The sequence below is a fragment of the Pinus tabuliformis genome, chromosome 7 (assembly GCF_031772625.1).
Source record: "Pinus tabuliformis cultivar Carrire ecotype Pingquan chromosome 7, CPIR1, whole genome shotgun sequence".
NCBI lineage: Eukaryota > Viridiplantae > Streptophyta > Pinopsida > Pinales > Pinaceae > Pinus > Pinus tabuliformis.
In genome coordinates this window covers 776,934,799-776,955,053 of record NC_142293.1, presented here as the reverse complement: position 1 = coordinate 776,955,053, position 20,255 = coordinate 776,934,799, and the positions used below count along the sequence as shown (strand labels likewise).

At 39.6% G+C, this 20,255-nt stretch overlaps 1 protein-coding gene across 2 annotated transcripts in view; it reads left to right on the top strand.

Moving 5' to 3' along the window:
• The first annotated feature begins 9,212 nt into the window (after positions 1 to 9,212).
• The window catches only part of LOC149249883 (transcription initiation factor IIA subunit 2-like), a 55,708-nt gene continuing 44,665 nt past the window's right edge, over positions 9,213 to 20,255 (top strand). Inside the window, exons 1-3 of one of the 2 annotated variants that reach the window (XM_089458819.1) lie at positions 9,213 to 9,349; positions 10,009 to 10,210; positions 10,472 to 10,522. In XM_089458819.1, the coding sequence (XP_089314945.1) occupies positions 10,082 to 10,210; positions 10,472 to 10,522 (180 nt within the window). In that variant the 5' untranslated portion in view covers positions 9,213 to 9,349; positions 10,009 to 10,081. Of the gene's footprint in view, positions 9,354 to 10,008; positions 10,211 to 10,471; positions 10,523 to 20,255 lie in introns of both variants that reach the window. The other variant, XM_089458820.1, reaches the window with a different exon arrangement.

Here is a 20,255-nt window from a genome sequence, read left to right as displayed (position 1 = left end):
AATGGTAGACCATCTGATGCAACATGGAACCTGAATCAAAGAATCAACATAATACAAAAGAGGGCAACTAATGCATTGCCTGTCACTACTATAGTGTGCAATGGTGGTGACTAATAACGAGAGGCACCTAACCTGCTTTGCAACAAAAGAAGAAACTCATAGTTGTCCACCACAGACTCAAAAATCTAATGGATGGACTGCATGAGGCCTGACATATCTCAGAGTGTACGCAAGATGACTCTTAGCTGCAACCCCATGGGGACATTAGGGAACTGGGGAAAATGATGCCCTCTCCTGGATAGGCCAGTGATAAAGTACATGTCCTCCTAAGTGGGCCTATACCATGCTCTAGGACTGACACAAAAAGCCTGCTCCTCGACATTCCTCGACATTCCATCAACAAATCAGATGTGCCAAAAAGGCAGAGTGTGCCTTCAGGGATGTAGCCTCCTCATAATACTTGAGTAGACCTACATTCCTCAAGAGCACTCAAGTCGTTGCAGTAATAGGACAAGGGTATAAATACCTCTCTCTCTCTCTGGCCTGCCATGTTCAAATCATATTGTATGGGTCCTCCTACTACTACTGCTCCTAGTCCTGCTGCTACTCCCTCTACTGACATCTTTGCTACATGATTGACATATAAAATACATCAACCTCATACATAAAATACAATTTTATTATTATTAAATGAAACATATATATATATATATATATATATATATGGAAACATAATTTTTAATTAAAAAAAATTACCGGTGCGCACAAAACACAATCATGCACTAGTGCCGGTGCACGTTCAACTAAAACCAAACTACTATTGGTGCACACATAAGTATGATGCACCACTGTTGGTTCACAATTTTAACTTTCGATAGAGGTGCGGAAAACTTATTTACTAGTGCACACATATGACCTTTTCGTAGTGGTATGGAATGTTCAGGTTATCGAACACACCGAACTATGGCTATAATTTTAAATATTAAGTTTGTGGCGTGTTTGGTAAATATAAACGCATTGGGCGTGATGCACCGATGTACAATTTGTCGTATCAACCTCGATGCGTTTTAGTTTACAAAACGCACCACAACAACGATGGTGCGCTGTGTTCACGCATTGAAGAGCGATGCACCCAGTAAATTTACTAGACGTACTGCTATCGATGCGAGATGAACGTATAAAATACACTGCGCGATGAAAAAATAATTATTTGAAAAACAATGGAAAATTTAACCTAATTTACAATTTTAATTCGTAGTTTTTTTTTTACAAAGGAACATAGATATTACCCAAACATTTTGTCGTCAGGGAGGCATTGTGGACACGTAATGGAGAAAAACAATTTTTATGACAATTTCAAAAAAATGAAAACTCAAACAATGAGCAAGGTATGGAAGGATGGTGAGCAAGAGAAGCACAGACATCAGGGTGCTTGCATGTGGAAAGAGTAGCACCAGTGCCTCAGAGCTCTCCCACACTGTATATTGTAAAAATGGAAATTACGAGTGGGAGGGTTTTTTTTGTTTACCTCTCCTCTGGTGCGTTTGGAAAACGCACTGGTGTGGGATATATCTAAAAGCACTTCTTTGTTTTATATAAAAATATCGTGGTTATTTTCTTGAGACGCCCTGGGGCATTTCATTACAGGTATTGATCCGGTGTAGTTTTTTATTATAGCACCGCTATTTTTTTATAATTTAAAAACCGCTTAGCAATGCTCTTTAGAAGATGGCCCAGGGCATTTTATTAAGCGTATCACATTGGGGCTTCATTGGAAAATAGCGTCACATTTCTTTGAAATTTAAAATTATAGTAGTGCTCCTTACTAGTATGCACCGAGACATTTTACTATGTGAAGGGCACTAATGCTATCGACTATTCAATGACCGGTGCATTATGTTTTTTTCCAAGGAAAAAAACGGTAACCTTTTATTAAAGAATTAATGAAAAGTTACACTAGCAGATGCAATGAAGCATTCAGATAATTGCCACTTGGGCACGAGTGCTGACGCACCCCAAAGAAGAAAAGAAGAGAATAGAACAGAGACAAAAAAGGGGGAAAAAATGTCTCCAGCAATGAGCGAGGCTCATGCTTCATGTTTTTCGCCCCTTTTTCTTTTCGACCTTGCGCCACTCACCCAGAGTGGGCTCGATCGAAGCAATGACTATCTGAGTTGTTTCGTTCGGCTGCCCTGATTCTTTATCTGAATCTGAAGTGTCTGAGTGGTGGTGCCTTTTGTTGCCTCCCATGCTTTGATCCACGCTTATCAGCTCTGCATTGTTTTGCTGGGTCTCTGCCTGAATAATATGTGGCTGTGGTTCCTTGTTGACTACTCTGTTTTCCTTCTGATTCTCTATTTCAACTTCCTCTATGGTGGTATCATCCTCTTCTGCTTCTGTTTCTTCCTCTTCTGTTACCGGAGGGGTTTTCTTTCGTGCTGTTCTCCTCTTTAATACTTCATCTAGGTTCTGCCACCCTTTGTGCTTCCTTTGTTGTGGCTTGCTCTTGCTGGGACATGCATTGAGCAAATGACCTGTTTGTTGACATCCCCTGCACCTGAATGTTGTGTTTTCATAATCCAAAGGTTGTTTCCACTGAATATTGTTAAAATTCAGGATGATGTTTTCAGGTAATCCTTGGCTGAGATCTACCTCGACGCATATCCTAGCAAAAGTAAAAATTCCTTTTAAATGTCTATCTGTATCAATCTTTAACATTCTTCCAAGGGTATTCCCTATAGCTGATAAGGTCTTGAAATGCCAAAAGTGTATTGGGAGATTATGCAACCTTACCCATACTGGCATCCTTGATACCACCATAGTGTTTGCATCAAACTCTTGGAACCATGGGGTGACAAATAACCCCGCACTGCCCCAGAACCATGGTCCTTCACTGAGAATTTTTTCCTTTTCTTCTTCTACGAGGAATACTACTATGAAGAAACCCTTTGAGCATAGGTGGATCTGGCAGTTTTTTGTCCAGACCGTGTGAATCCATTGATACAAAGCCTCAGTTTTAGGCCAGAAACCGTTAAATCTACAGATAACAGCATTTTTTTTCAGATCTGAAAAAATGCACTTTACCTCTGGAATATCCAGCGAGATGGAGGGGCTCTCTGGCATTTGATCCACGATATACTGCCCCGGCAATATATTGGCTGCTGCCGGTTCTTTCCCCTTTAGAGGTTCTGTCCCTTTGGCTGCATCACGATAAGTGCCAGTAGGTTTTGATGTAGATCCCTTTGACCCACCTCGCAGACGGTGATTGAGGATAATTGTTGAGTCCTTTGCTACCCTGTAGTGCTGGAGGGTGTGATGTTCCTGCATGCATATCCCTGAAAAAATTAAGATTTGAAATGCAATCGGGATTCCCAGTTTGTCCTGGATTTTTTTTTTGAGCTCCAGAACCCTCATGCTTCCCCAGATCTGCAGACGACCGGTGCATCATGTTATGTAGCACACCATGTTTTTTTATTTTATAAAAATAGTTTTTCGACGGTGCACCATGTTATTTGCAGCATTGGTGCTTGAATATATATATATATATATATTTGGTTTTTGTTTTCCTTCTAGATAAGCAAATTAATAGGTTTATGTCCTATGAGTTGATTCTTTCTAGAAACTAATTTGCATAATAACTAATTAACTATTTATTTATATATTTAATGCGGTAAATCATTTAAGATTTTGATTTCATAATATACATTTATTTAGTATTCCATATTAATATATATAGATATATATATATTCATCCTTATTAGATCATTCATTTGTGTTTTTATTTTAGATAGCCGAGTTAATTCTTACATTTTATGTCTATGATATTAATAATAAATGAAACTATCTTGCATAATAACTTATTAACTATTTATTTATATATTTATATTAAATTAGGAAGGTATATTTTTACATATCTTTCCATACTATATTATTGATGTATTGTTTTTGTTTTATAATTATTTCACAATATACATAATCATTTAATTAGTATTCCTATTAGCAATTTTGAGGTAGCCAAAAAACTAACTTCCTTGATGATTTACTAACCATTTATATATTTTTAATTATAATTGGACAACTAATTTATTAATTTTCTAAAATTTTGAATACAAACTTTACTTTTATTCAAATGCTCGTAATAAATATAACAATAATTTTGGTAATAATCATAACATTAATAACTTTTCCTCTCCCTCGGTCCAGTCAAGTTGGCCAGTCAAATTTAATCGTTTCTCAGTCAAAATAACTGTTTCCTAGTCAAATATAGCTGTTGGAAGATCTGCTCTCCCTATTTAACCTGTAGCCATGATCTAGTTCTTCAACTTGTCCTGACAATGAACCACACTTGTTGGTTCAAAACGCGTCGACAAAAATACTATAATGTGATTTCCACCGAAAAATCTTCTCATTAAACTTATGGATCACAGAAGCTTAAATTCAACAATTGAATCCCTGCACGGAAGAGCCATCGCATCTAAGGTTCATAATTTTGAACGGGCACGCTTGCAGGTTTCGAAGTTGAAATCAGATCTGGCCTTTCTCAAGAGATGCAGAGATTCCTCCATCATCCCAGTTTTTGCCCATATTTATCATCGCCTCCACTCTCCTCAGAACCATCATGTCTTTCAGAAGGCCAGTTTAGCATTGTTGAGATCTGAAATTAACAGGGTTAGGAGAACCCTAGATCTGCTCTCTCGGAATCTTCTGGCTTTACATCTGGAACTTTCTAGCCTAATTTCCACCTCCCTTTGGGCAAGAATTGATGCCTGTTCAACTCTTAAATCCATACGGATGGAAGACCTCTGGAAGCAAAAACAGGCTTCAAAGTTCCAAAGGTTGGCCCATAGATCTTCTGCGCCCAATGACCACTTCGCTTCCTTGAAAAGAAATTCCCAGAGCCAGCTTTCCGCTAGCCAGCGATCTGCACTTCATTCTTGGGTTAACAGTATATCTGGGGGACCTGCGTACCATGCTTTATCTTCAGTCTCCCTTAATAATGCCAGCCCCCCGAAGGTTCTCCATCCGTACCCCATCCTTTCCATGTCCTTATGTCTGTCCAAAGATTTGGATCACCCTTCCACCTGCGGCTCCATCACCCAACCGCTGTCCAGCGCAGCTCAGACCTCGTTGCAACCCCATCTAACCCCTTTAGACCGACGATCTTCTTCCCCCTCAACAATTAACTGCTCTAGTTCCAACGCAGAGGTAAACTCGGCCTCAGATCTGCTTCATTCACTGCTCCCGGAACGCGTACCATCTGATCCTGTCACCCTCACATCGCGCACTAAATCAAGGAACCAGGTAGGCGACTCCACGGTCAGTCCTCCTCCCTCACCGAATCCTGGTCCAGGTTCTGAATTAATCATATATAACCAAGAGTCTAATTCAGGTATGGATTCGTTAATTCAAGACAACTTTCGCAATAACCATTTTAATTTTAGGCATAATGATATTTCAGATTCTAATATACATAATGTCAATGACAGTGCACATATTAACAATCATTGCAGTTTAAGGAATAAGAAATATATTTCATGTATTAATAATAGAGTTGATAATTATTACGCAGATTTTAATAATGCGAATAAACATAATAATGAAGTTAGTTTAGGTTATAATAATATTAATAACAATAATTATAATAATAATAATGGAATTAGCTATGACAATGATTTTTCTAATTCTAATAGTTTTATTAGTAAGAAATCTATTAATACTATTAATAATAATAAGAATAACAATATTGATATTAATAATAATTATGATAATAATAATAATATGAGTATTGAAAATAGTTATGATAGTTTTATTAATAAGATATATATTGTTTTGACTAATAATAACAAGAATAAAATTATTAATAACAACCTTTATTATGGTAGGACCATGAATTATAATTGTGAAAATAATAGTATTATTAATCACAATAAAAATAATAGTAATAATAATAATCTTCCTCCTTCTCTCATTCTAATAAAGTGGTCAATCTCTCTAATCTCTCCTTCCCCCCTTCTGTCTTTAATCTTTTGGGTAAGGGTTTAAATTTTTCCCTAGCCCCTAAAAAGATCCCAATAGAAGACATTATATGCGCCATAGAGTTTGGGATTAAGGGCTTACCCGATAATATTAAGGACACTATAAGGCAATATTGCACCGTTGTCTTTAGGAAGGCTAAGCCCCCTAGAAGCAACATCAACAGGGATGAATTTCAGGCCCTCAAATCCTTAAACCACAATAAAGATATAGTGGTTCTGAAAGCTGGTAAAGGAGGGGCTGCCGTCATCTTTAACAAAGAGGATTATCGACATAAGGTGTTGGATCATCTCTGTAATAGTGGAAGCTACAAGAAGCTCTCCAAGAATCCCCTAAAAAAGATATCAAGGGCAGTGGCTCTTGCCATCAAGTCTAGTAACTCTATGGCTTCCATTAGCCATAAGCTAATTGAGAGTAGCCCCATTACTCCAAGGATCTATGGGCTTCCAAAGATTCACAAAGAGGGGGCCCCCCTAAGGCCCATTGTCAATACCATTGGTGGTCCTACTTACCTTCTGGCAAAATTCCTTGCCTTAAAGCTTAAACCCCTGGTTGGCCTCATAGAGTCTTTTGTCAAAGACTCTTCGTCTTTCGTCGAAGAGCTTAAGGGCATAAAGCTTGACCCTGGGGACATGCTTGTTAGTTTTGATGTAGTATCCCTTTACACGTGCATTCCTATAAAAGAGGCCATCGATGTCATCAACCACCTCACGGACCCTGATATCACTCGTTTAGTAGAGATCTGTCTCACTTCAACTTTTTTCAGCTTTGAGGGTGAGTTCTTTGAGCAGACCTGTGGTGTTGCCATGGGCTCCCCCCTGTCCCTAGTTGTTGCTAATCTTTTTATGGAAGATTTTGAATCCAAGGCTTTGGCCTCTGCCCGACTCCTTCCCAAGCTTTGGAAGAGATTTGTGGATGACACGAATGTCATCTGGCCCCATGGCCAAGAAGAGTTGGATCTTTTCTTCAATCATCTCAACAATCAGTCCTCCTCCATAAAGTTCACTATGGAGCAGGAAGTTGATGGGCAACTGCCCTTCCTCGATGTTCTCATTTCAAGGAATGATGATGGTTCGGTCTCCCACCAAGTGTTTCGGAAAAAAACTCATACTGAGCAGTATCTTTATGCTAGTTCCCATCATTTCCCCGCTCAAAAGTTAGGTGTTATGAACACGCTAGCTACCTGGGCACTTAGGATCTTTGATGAAAAGAGCCTCGATAAAGAGAAGGCTCATTTCCTTAATGTTTTTGCCAAAATGGTTATAGTAGGCACCTCATTGAGAAGCTTTCCTCAAAGCCAACAAGAATTCATTGGTCAAGAAAGACCCTAAAGAGCAAGTCTCAGGGGTTCATCTCCCTTTCATCCAAGGGATGACTGATAATATTGTTAGAATTCTCAGGAAGCATAATGTTCCCTCTCCCTTTAGATCCCTTAACACCATACGTAACTCCCTTAGATCGGTAAAAGACTCGATTGACCCCAAGGACATGAAAAGTGTCTATGTTATTCCATGCTCCTGTGGGACCCCATATGTTGGTGAGACTGGTTGCTCTATTAACCAAAGGATTAATGAACACTTAGCTGACATAAAACATAGGAGAACCCGATCTTCCGCCCTAGCTGAACATGTGGAGAAGACGAAGCACCATGTATGCATTGAGGAAGCCCGAGTTATCGCCAAGGTGGCGCATTTCCATCATCGAAAATTTAGGGAAGCCATAGAAATCGAAAGAAGACCGAGAAACCTCAATAGAGATGATGGCTGGAAAATTAGTAGTTGCTGGATCCCTGCCCTGTCCTCCTAGCCGCCTCCCCGTTTTTTCCCTCCCTCGCCCCATCCCCGGCTTGGTTTCCCCCCTTCTTGCCTTGTTTGATCGTTGTCCTTTTTTCCCTTCTCGTCTCTCTATTCTCCTTCACTCCCTCCAAATATATATATATATATATATATATATATATATATATATATATATATATATATCATTGGTTTTTGTTTTCTTTTTACATAGACAAATTAATAGGTTTAGGTTCTATGAGTTGATTATTTCTAGAAACTAATTTGCATAATAAATAATTAACTATTTATTTTGGTAAATCATTTAAGGTTTTGATTTCATAATATACATTTATTTAGTACTATATATATATATATATATATATATAGATTCATCCTTATTAGATCATTCATTTGTGTTTTTATTTTAGATAAATGAGTTAATTCTTACATTTTATGTCTATGATATTAATAATAAATGAAACTATCTTGCACAATTAACTTATTAACTATTTATTTATATATTTATATTAAATTAGGAAGGTATATTTTTACGTATCTTTCCATACTATATTATTGATGAATTGTTTTTGTTTTATAATTATATCACAATATACATAATCATTTAATTAGTATTCTTATTAGCAATTTTGAGGTAGCAAAAAACTAACTTCCTTGATGATTTACTAACCATTTATATATTTTTAATTATAATTAGACAACTAATTTATTAATTTTTTAAAATTTTGAATACAAACTTTACTTTTATTCAAATGCTAGTAATAAATATAACAATAATTTTGGTAATACTCATAACGTTAATAACTTTTTCTCTCCCTGGGTCCAGTCAAGTTGGCTAGTCAAATTTAACCGTTTCTCAGTCAAAATAGCTGTTTCTTAGTCAAATATAGCCGTTGTCAAAATAACTGTTTCTTAGTCAAATATAGCCATTGGAAGATTTGCTCTTCCTATTTAACCTGTAGCCATGATGTGGTTTTTCAACTTGTCGTGACGATGAATCACACTTGGTTCGAAACACGTCAACAAAAATACTATAATGTGATTTCCGCAAAAAAATCTTCTCATTATATGAAAAACGGTAATATGAAATATCCACTATGATATTAAAATACTATATTATAATTTTACCTATTACCCAAAGGCAATATAGTATTTTATACAAACTATATTACGCAAAAAGATATTAATGTATTTTATTTAAATTGAAAAACGGTAATATGAAATATCCACTATGATATTAAAATACTATATTATAATTTTACCTAGTACGCAAAGGCAATATAGTATTTTATACAAACTATATTACGCAAAAAGATATTAATGTATTTTATTTAAATATGAATAGGATTATATATGAAAATGATGACTATATATACCCGTATCCATCCGCCAAGGGCCTGTATATATAGAGTATTTGGACTATAAAGTGTTCAAATGAACGGTCAGACCAACAAACTCTCTTGGCCGTGTCGCTTCCGTTTGCCTCCGCAGCAGCAGATCACTGCATAAATAACAGCAGTGCGGTAGGTACAGATGCGTCCTCGAGTACCGTCTATTTTTTTTTCCAAACTATTCTGGATTGAATCTGTTTGTGTTGCTTGAATTTAAAAATTAGTACTGGAGGGCTTTAGGGTTTTCATGTTTATGCAAACGGGGTGAATTTATCGGCTCGTTTGCTTGTTTATTTTTACTGAATAAAAGAAGCTCGGCATGAAAGACAGGCGGAAGTTATACAGATTCTTAGTAGCCCCAGTGCTATGCGCATTGCGGGAGGGAGATTTCGGTGCCAATTTGAACAGCGAACGCTCTAGGGCTTTTTATTTTCAACATTTAGTGAAGTGTGTTTAGCATTCTGCATTGATCTTAAGGGCTGCAAATACATTCTTAGTAGTCATCGGTTTTATTCTTTTGAGCTGTAATTTATCCTCTGCGTTGTCATGCATTCTCACATACTTGTGCCTGTCAATTGGGGATGCTGTTGTGATTGCCTAGTCTTGGTGTGGTGATAAGCCCTAGGAATTGATATTGGGTGACTGTTGGCTGCCCAGTGGCTTCTCTGAAGAAACATTCAAAATGTTGCTCGCACAGTTTTTTATTTTTCCTGATTCTACATCTCGTGGGTTCAAGTGATTATTAAGATAATGCTTTGTCTGTGTTGTGTATAATAAATGTCCCACTCCAGGGATCACTGCGTAAAGACTCAATTGTTAGTCTGTCTCTTGAGGCAGCAGTGGTTTATGATATTTTAAGAGGCAATGGCTACATTTGAACTATATCGCAAATCGACGATTGGCACGTGTCTGACAGAAACTTTGGATGAACTCGTGTCAAACGGCACCCTCAGTCCGGAACATGCCATTCAAGTTTTGGTGCAGTTTGACAAGGTGCTTGTCTCAAAGTTGTTGATCATATCCATTACATAACAAGTTCACTGTTTTACAAAGACGACTTTTAATAATTTGCCATCTTTTTAGGGACATTTACAACAACATTTATGCTTTCAAGTTTCAAGTTAAATTATTGAATCTATTGGTAATATTTCAGTGGCTGGTTAATTTGTATGGCATGGAGCAATTCTATCATCCATCTTAAATATTTACTACAATGAAAACTATCAACACTTTTTGTTTATTTCTGGTGCACAGTCTATGGCAGAAGCTCTGGAGACACAAGTAAAGAGTAAGGTTACCATCAAGGTTAGCATAAAAAGTTCACTCATTTTTGAACTTTATTTTCCTGAACTTTTTACACGGATACTGTTCTGCACTATTGAAATGACAACTTGGCTTTAACTGCTTGTATATAGCACAACTGTGACTGAGCTTTTCACCATTCAAAACCTTTCTGCATGTTGATTAATTGAGTTAACTTTTGACTGCACTGAAGCTGTTTTTAGATACGCCAATTGTAAGGACACTCTTTTTGCTATGAAATTGATACGTGTCAAATAATCCGTTTCTATAAAGGGCAAGCTTGCTCGGCTAGCCCAGGGATTCGTACCAAGTATGAGATGAACTGCATTTGAATACTTCAAATTTTTATTTGTGCAAATATTTTTTCCTGTCATACTTAATTTGGATTACTGACCATACATATTAAGCTTTTGAGGGCACTAATGCATTTGACAAAAAAATTGGCCTGGTAAGTGCAACTATCAGTTTTTATTGCATTTATCTATACATGTTTGAGAATAATTTACATGAGAACTCCTCTCAGATTGATTATCAACAAACGATTCTCCATTCTTTTTATATAGAGATAGAGATGATGGACCAATCGGGTTACAAACCGTGAATCAAGTGCCTTAATAATAGAGGGGATATTGTAACAGTCAGATTGCTTGGGCAGCGGACATGATTATGATTGTTTGACTAATAAAGTACAAAAGCACATGAAAGAAACACAATGAAACCACATTAAACAAACATTAGACTTGAAAACACAGTTGACTAAGTTAACAGTATTTTCAGAATTTTCAGGAAAAGGAAAAGCACAAGGAAAAATTTCTGAAAAATGTTCATACTTCAGATTGTATGCTTCAGTTGTTATAATAATTGTAGGTTTTCCAATCAGCATTGCAGATTTTTTATTTTTTATTTTTATTTTTGAATTAGAATGAGAATTTTGTATTTATATGCAAGTCTGCACCTGGATTGCAGCAAATACATGAGCTAGTACATAGTAGCTATATTTTCAAATTTTTTTCCTGAGACCTCTTATCTGGCAAAACTACAATTTTTTCTAGAGGGACTCCAAACTGGGCAACAAAAAATCCAATCCTTGATTTTTAAATCACCCTATCTTAACTTACACCCTTCATTGGCACATAAGTCTGCATATTTATTAAAGTCATGGAGAACATGGAAATATGCTATTGAAGAGAACCTTTTCGCTGCTTTCCTAATTCTTTTCATAATACTCTCTAATGTTTAATCCTTCACAGGGGAACCCTTCACCAAATGCTGAATAAGGAGGAGGGGCTTGCCCAAAACTGTGATAGAAGCCATCTTATATTCTTTGGCTAACTGAATCCCCTGGTAGATGGCATACTGGAGCTATAAAGCACCCCTTCCCCTCCTGCCACCCTTGGGATTGAATATTTTTTTCTTATAAGCATCTTTTTGATTAAATAATTGTTGAATCTAGCTGTAGACTCCATGAAACAAAAAACTTTGTAGCAGTTTTATATGCTGTCAATATATTTGGTTCATAACAGGGTTTTAGATTCCTGTCTGGATGCTCAAATCTGATGGTCAAAGCCAATTTTTATTATGAGGAAAAACCCAATAAAATAATTTAGTTTTCAGAATTCTGTTCAAAATTCTGTTTCAGAAAGATTGTTGGCTATGTTCACTTGGAAAAAGTCCACAAGAAGAGGCTTAAACTAATCTTTATAAATGTTAACAAAATTCTTAGAAGTGAGAACCCTACCCCTAGTAGGAAATTAGGGTTGAGTTGGACAAATTTGAGTTGCCTTGAATTGCACAAAATTTGTTAGAATCGTGGCAAGGTTGAATTCTATAGGGGCCAAGTGCTTTGTCACCTTCAAGATCTCCAACAGAATTGGAAAATGTGGTTGAAGTATCTTGACTTAAAAATTAGGCGTAAATCGAGGAAGGATAAGATCCAATAAAATAATTTTATTAATGTCCAACAAATGACCATGACTATCAATATATTGTTGGATCAGAAGGGCCACTCCTATAAACATCAAAAGTGGGTTTAATCTAAAGATCTAAACTCTATAAAGTTAGAATGCATAAGTTTTCCAAAACCCAGAAATCGTTTCTGGAAATTTCACCTAGAAGTGTGTCAATTAGATTATTAGCCGTTTTTTAAATATTTCCAAAGTCTAAACTTTTAGGGAATATGGTTAATTAATCAGTATTAATTGAGATAAGGTGAGAATCATATAGAAACTCACACGGATCAACTTCAAGATGATCCTAGTCATTGATTAAGATTTAATCTTGGCAGTTGGTGCTCTAACAGTTGATTATAAGAGAAAATCGATGGGCATTTGGAGAATACACTTGAGAAAAGGTGGCTGGATCGCTACGTGTATATAGAAATCCACGAGATCTTCTTCGCATCCTTTCCTTCTGAACTATATGAGTGGATCGCGGGGCTAGCTAACAGCCAGGGAAGGTGTAAACTTGACCAGTCGATAGTGTGGACTCCGGAATTAGTGTGCAGACTAAAGGCATCAGAAGGTAAGATCGCGAGCTGTGGACCATTGGCTTGACCGGATAATAGGGGGATTTATCACTGAGTTTGCGGTAGACACAACCGTAAGCTACAACGAAGCAAAACGACGTTTTCTCAAGGGACCGCGAGGTAAGTAAATTAAATATTTGAATACCTGGATTAAGATGTTGTTATGTGAAAAGCGGTTATGCGAATACATTAATGTTTGGAACAACACGAAGCGAACAGATCTACAAAAGTAGCGGAGAATTAGGAAACAGTCACTTAATTTCACCTTCGCGAGAGAGCAAGGAAGAGCTCGCTCGGGTCTCTCCGAGAAGTGCGGTCAGTTTGATAAGATCGCTAAGGAAGGTGTAAACTTGACCAATCGATAGTGTGGACTTCGGAATTAGTGCACAGACTAGAGGCATTAGAAGATAAGATCGCGAGCTGTGGACCATTGGCTTGACCGGATAATAGGGGGATTTATCACTGAGTTTGCGGTAGACACGATCGTAAGCTACAGCGAAGCAAAACGACGTTTTCTCAAGGGACCGTGAGGTAAGTACATTAAATCTCTTAATACCTGGATTAAGATGTTGTTATGTGAAAAGCGGGTTATGCGAATACATTAATGTTTGGAACAATGCGAAGTGGAAAGATCTACAAAAGTAGCGGGGAATTAGGAAACAGTCCCTTAATTTCACCTTTGTGAGAGTGAGGAAGAGCTCGTTCGGGTCTCTCCGAGAAGTGCGGTCAGTTTGATAAGACAGCACATTTTGCAGTTACCGCCACCACCCGCTTCACCTCTGTCTCCACCCACTCCACCTCCACCAGCCCCGCAGTTCAGCATGGCGAGTGCGATCAAGCTACCTGTATTCAGAGTAGGAAATGAGGATTCGGAGCAGTTCTGGTTCGTGGTAAGAGCAGTGTGGGAAGCGCAAGGGGTCATGAACGACAACATTAAGAAGGCTACATTGGTGAGCGCGCTATAGAATCGCGCGTTGACATGGTATATCAAGCACTCTAACGACCACCCAAATGCAGGGATAACAGAGATCCAAAATGCGTTGAACATAGAATTTAGCCGGTCGAAAATTCGAAATCAGAGACACAGTCAATCATCGGATTTAAAGAGATCGCGATGCTTCCAGGCGAGACCCCCTGGGATCTGGATCAACGACTAAAGAGTACAATCCGTGAGGCTAATATGACGCTCACTGATGCACATCATCGCGCATGGTTTGTGGCATCTCTAACACCGCACATAAGGACGACGCCAACAACAGAAACTTTTTACCTAGGCTGAAGCATTGGAAATGGCAATGAGGTTGCATGAGGCACCGATATAAGATCCGGGGCTGGGAGTTCAACAAATACACACGCAACTACAAAATCTTTGCCTGGAGATGTAGAGCTTGAAGTAGGATAGGGCACCGCGGCCAGAGGTGCGCGAGGAAGTATGGTGCGTAAAATGCAAAGGCCAGGGCCATGACAAAGACCACTGTCCAATATTTGCGAACTACTTGGCAGGAGGGGGGTCAATGCCATTGAGACCGGAGGCACAAACAGGGCCAAGTATGACACCCATGTTATGATGCGCGATGTGTTACATAGGAGGCAAACACACGACGGATAATCGTCATTTGTTGTAGAATTATACATAGACTCCCCAGCAATTGTTTTGTAATTTCTGCGGGTCAGTAGGCCATGATGAGCGTACTTGTCGTAGCTACGAGTTAATGATGGATCGGACCCCAGCCTATAGAGTGTAGACAAAAACGTGAGGCCTCGACCCAGCTGCGGGGATAGCGCGCACTGGATTTCATGGGCGAGGTCGAGGACGAGGAGGAATGGGATTAGGAAGGGGCCGTGGACAGTTAATTTGTTACAATTGTGGAGGACCAGGGCACTACGTCCGCGATTGTACCAACCCGACGAGAATATCCTGTTCACGCTGTGCTCAGTTTTACCATGAAGTAGTAGATGTCCTAAGTTGATCGCACAAATGCGCGAGAAAGGGGTACTCCAGCCTCCTCCGACTCAAAATATCGAAATGATGAGGTTTGAACCACGCGAAGAAAACCCAAATGTGAGCATGGTGCTCAGAAGTGGTGCGACCACAGGGGAGGATAAGGGGAAGCAGCTTGAGGAAGATACATGGGTTTCCAAGGCTTTTACAAAGGAACCTGAGTTTGACCTAGAACGCGCAAAGGAGACGTTCATGGAAGTGAAGAAGAGCTTCGCGGAGGCCTCTACTTCAGGTAGTAAGGATCAACTAGAGCCAGGGATGGGTCCTTCTATGCTTACTACCTTTTTGGAGACATGCATGAGTCCCCTTCCTCTTCGTCCTCGACCTCGCCCCTGAAATCCAGCACGCACTATCCCCGTAGTTGGGTCGAGGCCTTGCGTTTCTGTCTGCATTTTATAGGCTGGGGTCCGATCCATCATTAACTCGTAGCTGCGACAAGTACGCTCGTCATGGTCTACTGACTTGCAGAAATTACAAAACAACTGCGGGGGAGTCTGTGTATACTTCTGCAACAAATGACAATTATCCGTCGTGTGTTTTCCTCCTATCTGATAGATCGCGCACCATAACATGGGTGTCGCACTTGGCCCTGCCCGTGCCTCTAGTGTCAACAGCATTGGCCCCCCTCCTGCCAAGTAGTTTGTGAATACTGGACAATGGTCTTTTTCATGGCCCTGGCCTTTGCATTTTACGCACCATACTTCCTCGCGCGCCTCTGGCTGCGGTGCCCTATCTTGCTTCAAGCTCTGCATCTCCAGGCAGAGATTCTGTAGTTGCGCGTGTATAACTCCCAGCCCCGTATCTTGTATCGGTGTCTCATGCAACCTCATCGCCATTTCCAACGCTTCAGCCTGGGTAGAAAGTTTCTGTTGTGTCAGCGCCGTCCTTAGGTGTGGTGTTAGAGATGCCACAAACTATGCGCGATGTTGTGCATCCTTGAGCGTCATATTAGCCTTGCAGATCGTATTCTTTAGTCGTTGATTCAGATCCTAGGGGGTCTTCCCTGGAAGCATCGCGATCTCTTTAAATCCACTGATTAATTGTGTCTCTGATTTCGGCCGGCTAAATTCTCTGTTCAACGTATTTTGGATCTCTGTTATCCCTGCATTTGGGTGGTTGTTAGAGTGCTTGATATACCATGTCAACGCGCGATCCTGCAGTGCGCTCACCAATGTAGCCTTCTTAATGTTGTCGTCTGTGACCCCTTGCGCTTCCCACACTGCTCTTACCACGAACCAGAACTGGTCCGGATCCTCATTTCCTACTCCTGAATACGGGTAGCTTGATCGCGCTCGCCATGCTGAACTGCGGGGTTGGTGGAGGTGGAGTGGGTGGAGACGGAGGTGAAGGAGGTGGAGCGAGTGGTGGCGTGGGTGGGGGTGGTAACTGCGGAATCCGCTGTCTTATCTAACTGACCGCACTTCTTGGAGAGACACGAGCAAGCTCTTCCTCGCTCTCTTGCGAAGGTGAAATTAAGGAACTGTTTCCTAATTCCCTGCTACTTTTGTAAATCTTTCCGCTCTGCATTGTTCCAAACATTAATGTATTCACATCAATGTTGTGAAAATCATTATCGGGATTAAATTGGCGCGGGGAACAAATTAGAAAAAATCGGAATTATCGGGAAAAAATCGGAAAAAATCGGGAAAAAATCGTTTGGTACAAAAATATTCATTTTTTTTTCAATTTTTTTAATATCTAAACCATCTACAACATAAAATAAATACATTGACACATAAATATGATAAAAAAACTAATATATAAGATGTTTAATATCATTTCGAGCGCTAAAATCACACATAACATTGAATCATGTCCTGAATAGTAAGTCCCGACTCCTGAGTCCCAACTCAGCCTCAAAATATCAACAAAAAATATGATAATGTATCTCATCATATCATAATGTCATATACAATAAAATGAAAGTCTAATCCTATTGATTTCCTCTGCCCCTCTTGCGAGAAAATGCCACAGCTTTCCCTTTCCCTCTAGATGTAGATGCTGGTGCCTGTGCTGGTGGAGATGGCAGTGGAGTCTGATGTGCTCTAGAAGCTGAAGAACTAGAAGTAGGAGCTATAGGAGGTAGACCACGTCTTCTACTGGTGGCAGGGGTAGCCCGGGCAAGTGGTGTCACTTGGAAACATTACAATCTACCAATCCCGAAATCTTGAAAAACTGATAAGTCTGTTGGATTTTAAATGAAATCTAAAATTCTACTTTCTCCATATGAAATCCAATGAGGCTGGAACCACTCTCAAACATCCTGAGTCATTTCATGGTAATGTTAAAAATTTAAGTAAAAGGATGAAAATGAAGATTAAGGAGAATGTCACTTTTACTTTAAGAATTTAACATTACCATGAATAGCATATCCATACTAGGGCCTAGACTTGATCATTAAGCTGCCCCACTCAAAAATTATTTGTTTCTTTAAAAAAAAATTGCATGAAAAAACCCAAAAAAACGTTATAAAACTATGCTGTCGCGACCCCTGGAGATTTTTTAAGTTTTTTATTGTGATTTTTTCAATAAAAATCGGCAAAAAAAATCCGGCGATTTTTTCGTTTAATTATCGCGATTTTATCGGCAGAGGGAAAAAATCGCGATTTTTTCGTTTAATTATCGCGATTTTATTGGTAGAGGGAAAAAATCGCGATTTTTTCGTTTAATTATCGCGATTTTATCGGCAGAGGGAAAAAATCGCGGTTTTTTTTTCATTTTATTGCGATTTTCACAACACTGATTCGCATAACCTGCTTTTCACATAACATCTTAATCCAGTTATTCAGAGATTTAATGTACTTACCTCGTGGTCCCTTGAGAAAACGTCGTTTTGCTTCGCTGTAGCTTACGGTCGTGTCTACCGCAAACTTAGTGATAAATCCCCCTATTATTCGATCAAGCCAATGGTCGACAGCTCGCGCGATCATATCTTTTGATGCCTCTAGTCTGCGCACTAATGCCGGAGTCCACACTATCGGTTGGTCGAGTTTACACCTTCCCAGGCTGTCGGCTAGCCTTGCGATCCACTGATACAGTTCAGAAGGAAAGGATGCGAAGAAGATCTCGTGGATTTCTGTATAAATGTAGCGATCCAACCACCTTTTCTCGGATACCTGCGGAGTTCTGTTTTCCTGTGTCACGAACTAGTGAATCTTCTTGTCCAACCACTCTTCAATTTCCTTCTTTGTTGGGTTCCAGTGGCACGACATCAAACATCTCTTAGGTAGATCCCGGTCCCGGCAATAGGTCGAATTACTAGGCCAATAGTTCGATTTTCAGTTGCAGGACTGCAAAAAGTTCTATTTGCTTAGGAAGTGATTCCAACAATCAAAGGGAGTAACTGCAACTTAGATTTTCGTTGAGCAGATCTCTGGTTGGACGGAGAGGGTTTCTTTAGCAACAGAACCAACGTCAGGTGGAAGAGAAGAGCACACTATTGAGGGAAAATTTCCATCTCAGGGAACTTTGAGTCTTAGAAGTTCTATTTTTCCTTGCAGATTGCAGTGGTTGTGAGCAAATCTTCTCAGTCCAGAAGGGAGTGTGAATAACAAAGCAACAACCAAGCAGAAGGAAAGAGGGAGTTTTTGACAATTTTCGAGATGGCCACTGTAGGGCTTAGAGGTCGGGATAGGTTAGATGGATCATCCAATTATGTCATCTGGAAGGCTAGGATGTCCTTCCTTCTAGACGAATATGGCCTGAAAGCCTACATTGATAATGTAGTGGCAATTCCTCAAGGATGCAAACCAGCTCGAGATGGTGCAGGTGAAGTGTTTGATCCTAGATGGAGTTCAGGACCATATAGTCTCACATATAGCAACCAAGGGCATGGCCAAAGAAATGTGGGATGCTCTCTCCACTTTATACCAGGGTACTTCCGAGCAATGAAAGATGTTCCTAGAGGTGAAGTTGAGATGCATCAGGACGTAGAAGGGGGAAGACATAAATCCCTTCCTCACCAGGAGTCAGGAGGTTCGAGATCAGCTGTTAGTTGTTGGGGCAGTGCCTCAACCTTCAGAGTTAGTACGATTGGCACTCAGCAGTGCCTTAGAGGATTGGCAGGTCTTTGTCCAGAGCATATTGGGTAGAGACATGCTACCAGGATGGGGCAGAATGTGGGCCGATTTGCTGCAGGGAGAGTTGAGACGAGCTTTGTTGAAGAGCTCCATCAGTGGTAGCAGTAGCAGCAGATTGAAGGTGGTAAAGGAGGAGGAGAATGTGGCGCTAGCATCTAAGGGTCCCAATCAGGGTCAAGGGGAGCAGAGAAAGAAGGACCTGTCAAAGGTCAAGTGCTTTAGATATGGTGAGCTTGGTCACTACAACACACAATGTTCTCTTAGGAATAAGAACAAGTTAGAGAAGTAGGATCGACAATCAGCATCAGTGGAGATCGACAAATTGTCCTCCAGGTTGGAGGAAGACTTCGCGATGTTGGCAGCCATACTTCCAGGAGTGAGGTGGGGTGACTTGGAGTTGTAGCCTCAGAGAGCTACAAAGATTGGGCAAGTTCCTTAAGGAGTCTACCTCATGGATACCTTGCTAAGGGGCCCACAGTATTTAGTAACAGGATGGATCAGTAGCAGTTGATACAGTTAGAACCAGAGTGATAGTTGCGGACTAGTAGTAGTTAGACACCAAGGAGCGCGGTGTAGAGTGGCACAGTGCAAAGTCAGCAACAACACAAATACTTCAGTGACAGTGCAGAGGCTAGTAGCAGACAGAGACTTGGGAGATAGATGCATCATGCTGAACATAGTTGATTCAATATTTGGATGCTTCTCAGTTGCAGTTGCAACAACAACAGATGAGAGACAGTTGCAGTGTAGATGCAGAGTTGGTAGCAGTATGGCAGTGTTAGCAGCAATACAAATGCAACATCAGAGTTGTGCAGTGGTTGGTGGGCAACAACAACCAATCATCAACAACGTAATAGAGATGATATAGTGTTGTAGCAAGGTGTGCAACACTAGAACACATTCTTCGCTAAGAGAGAGTGTTAGTTTTTGTAGCATCAGATGTGTTCTAGCCACAAAATTTGGTGGAGAGGCTAGAAAGCACGAGTTATCCAAAACCCAGAAATTGTTTCTGGAAATTCCACCTAGAAGTGTCTCAATTAGATTATTTATCGTTTTTTAAATATTTCCTAAGTCTAAACTTAGGGAATATGGTTATTTAACAATATTAATTGAGATAAAGTGAGAATCATC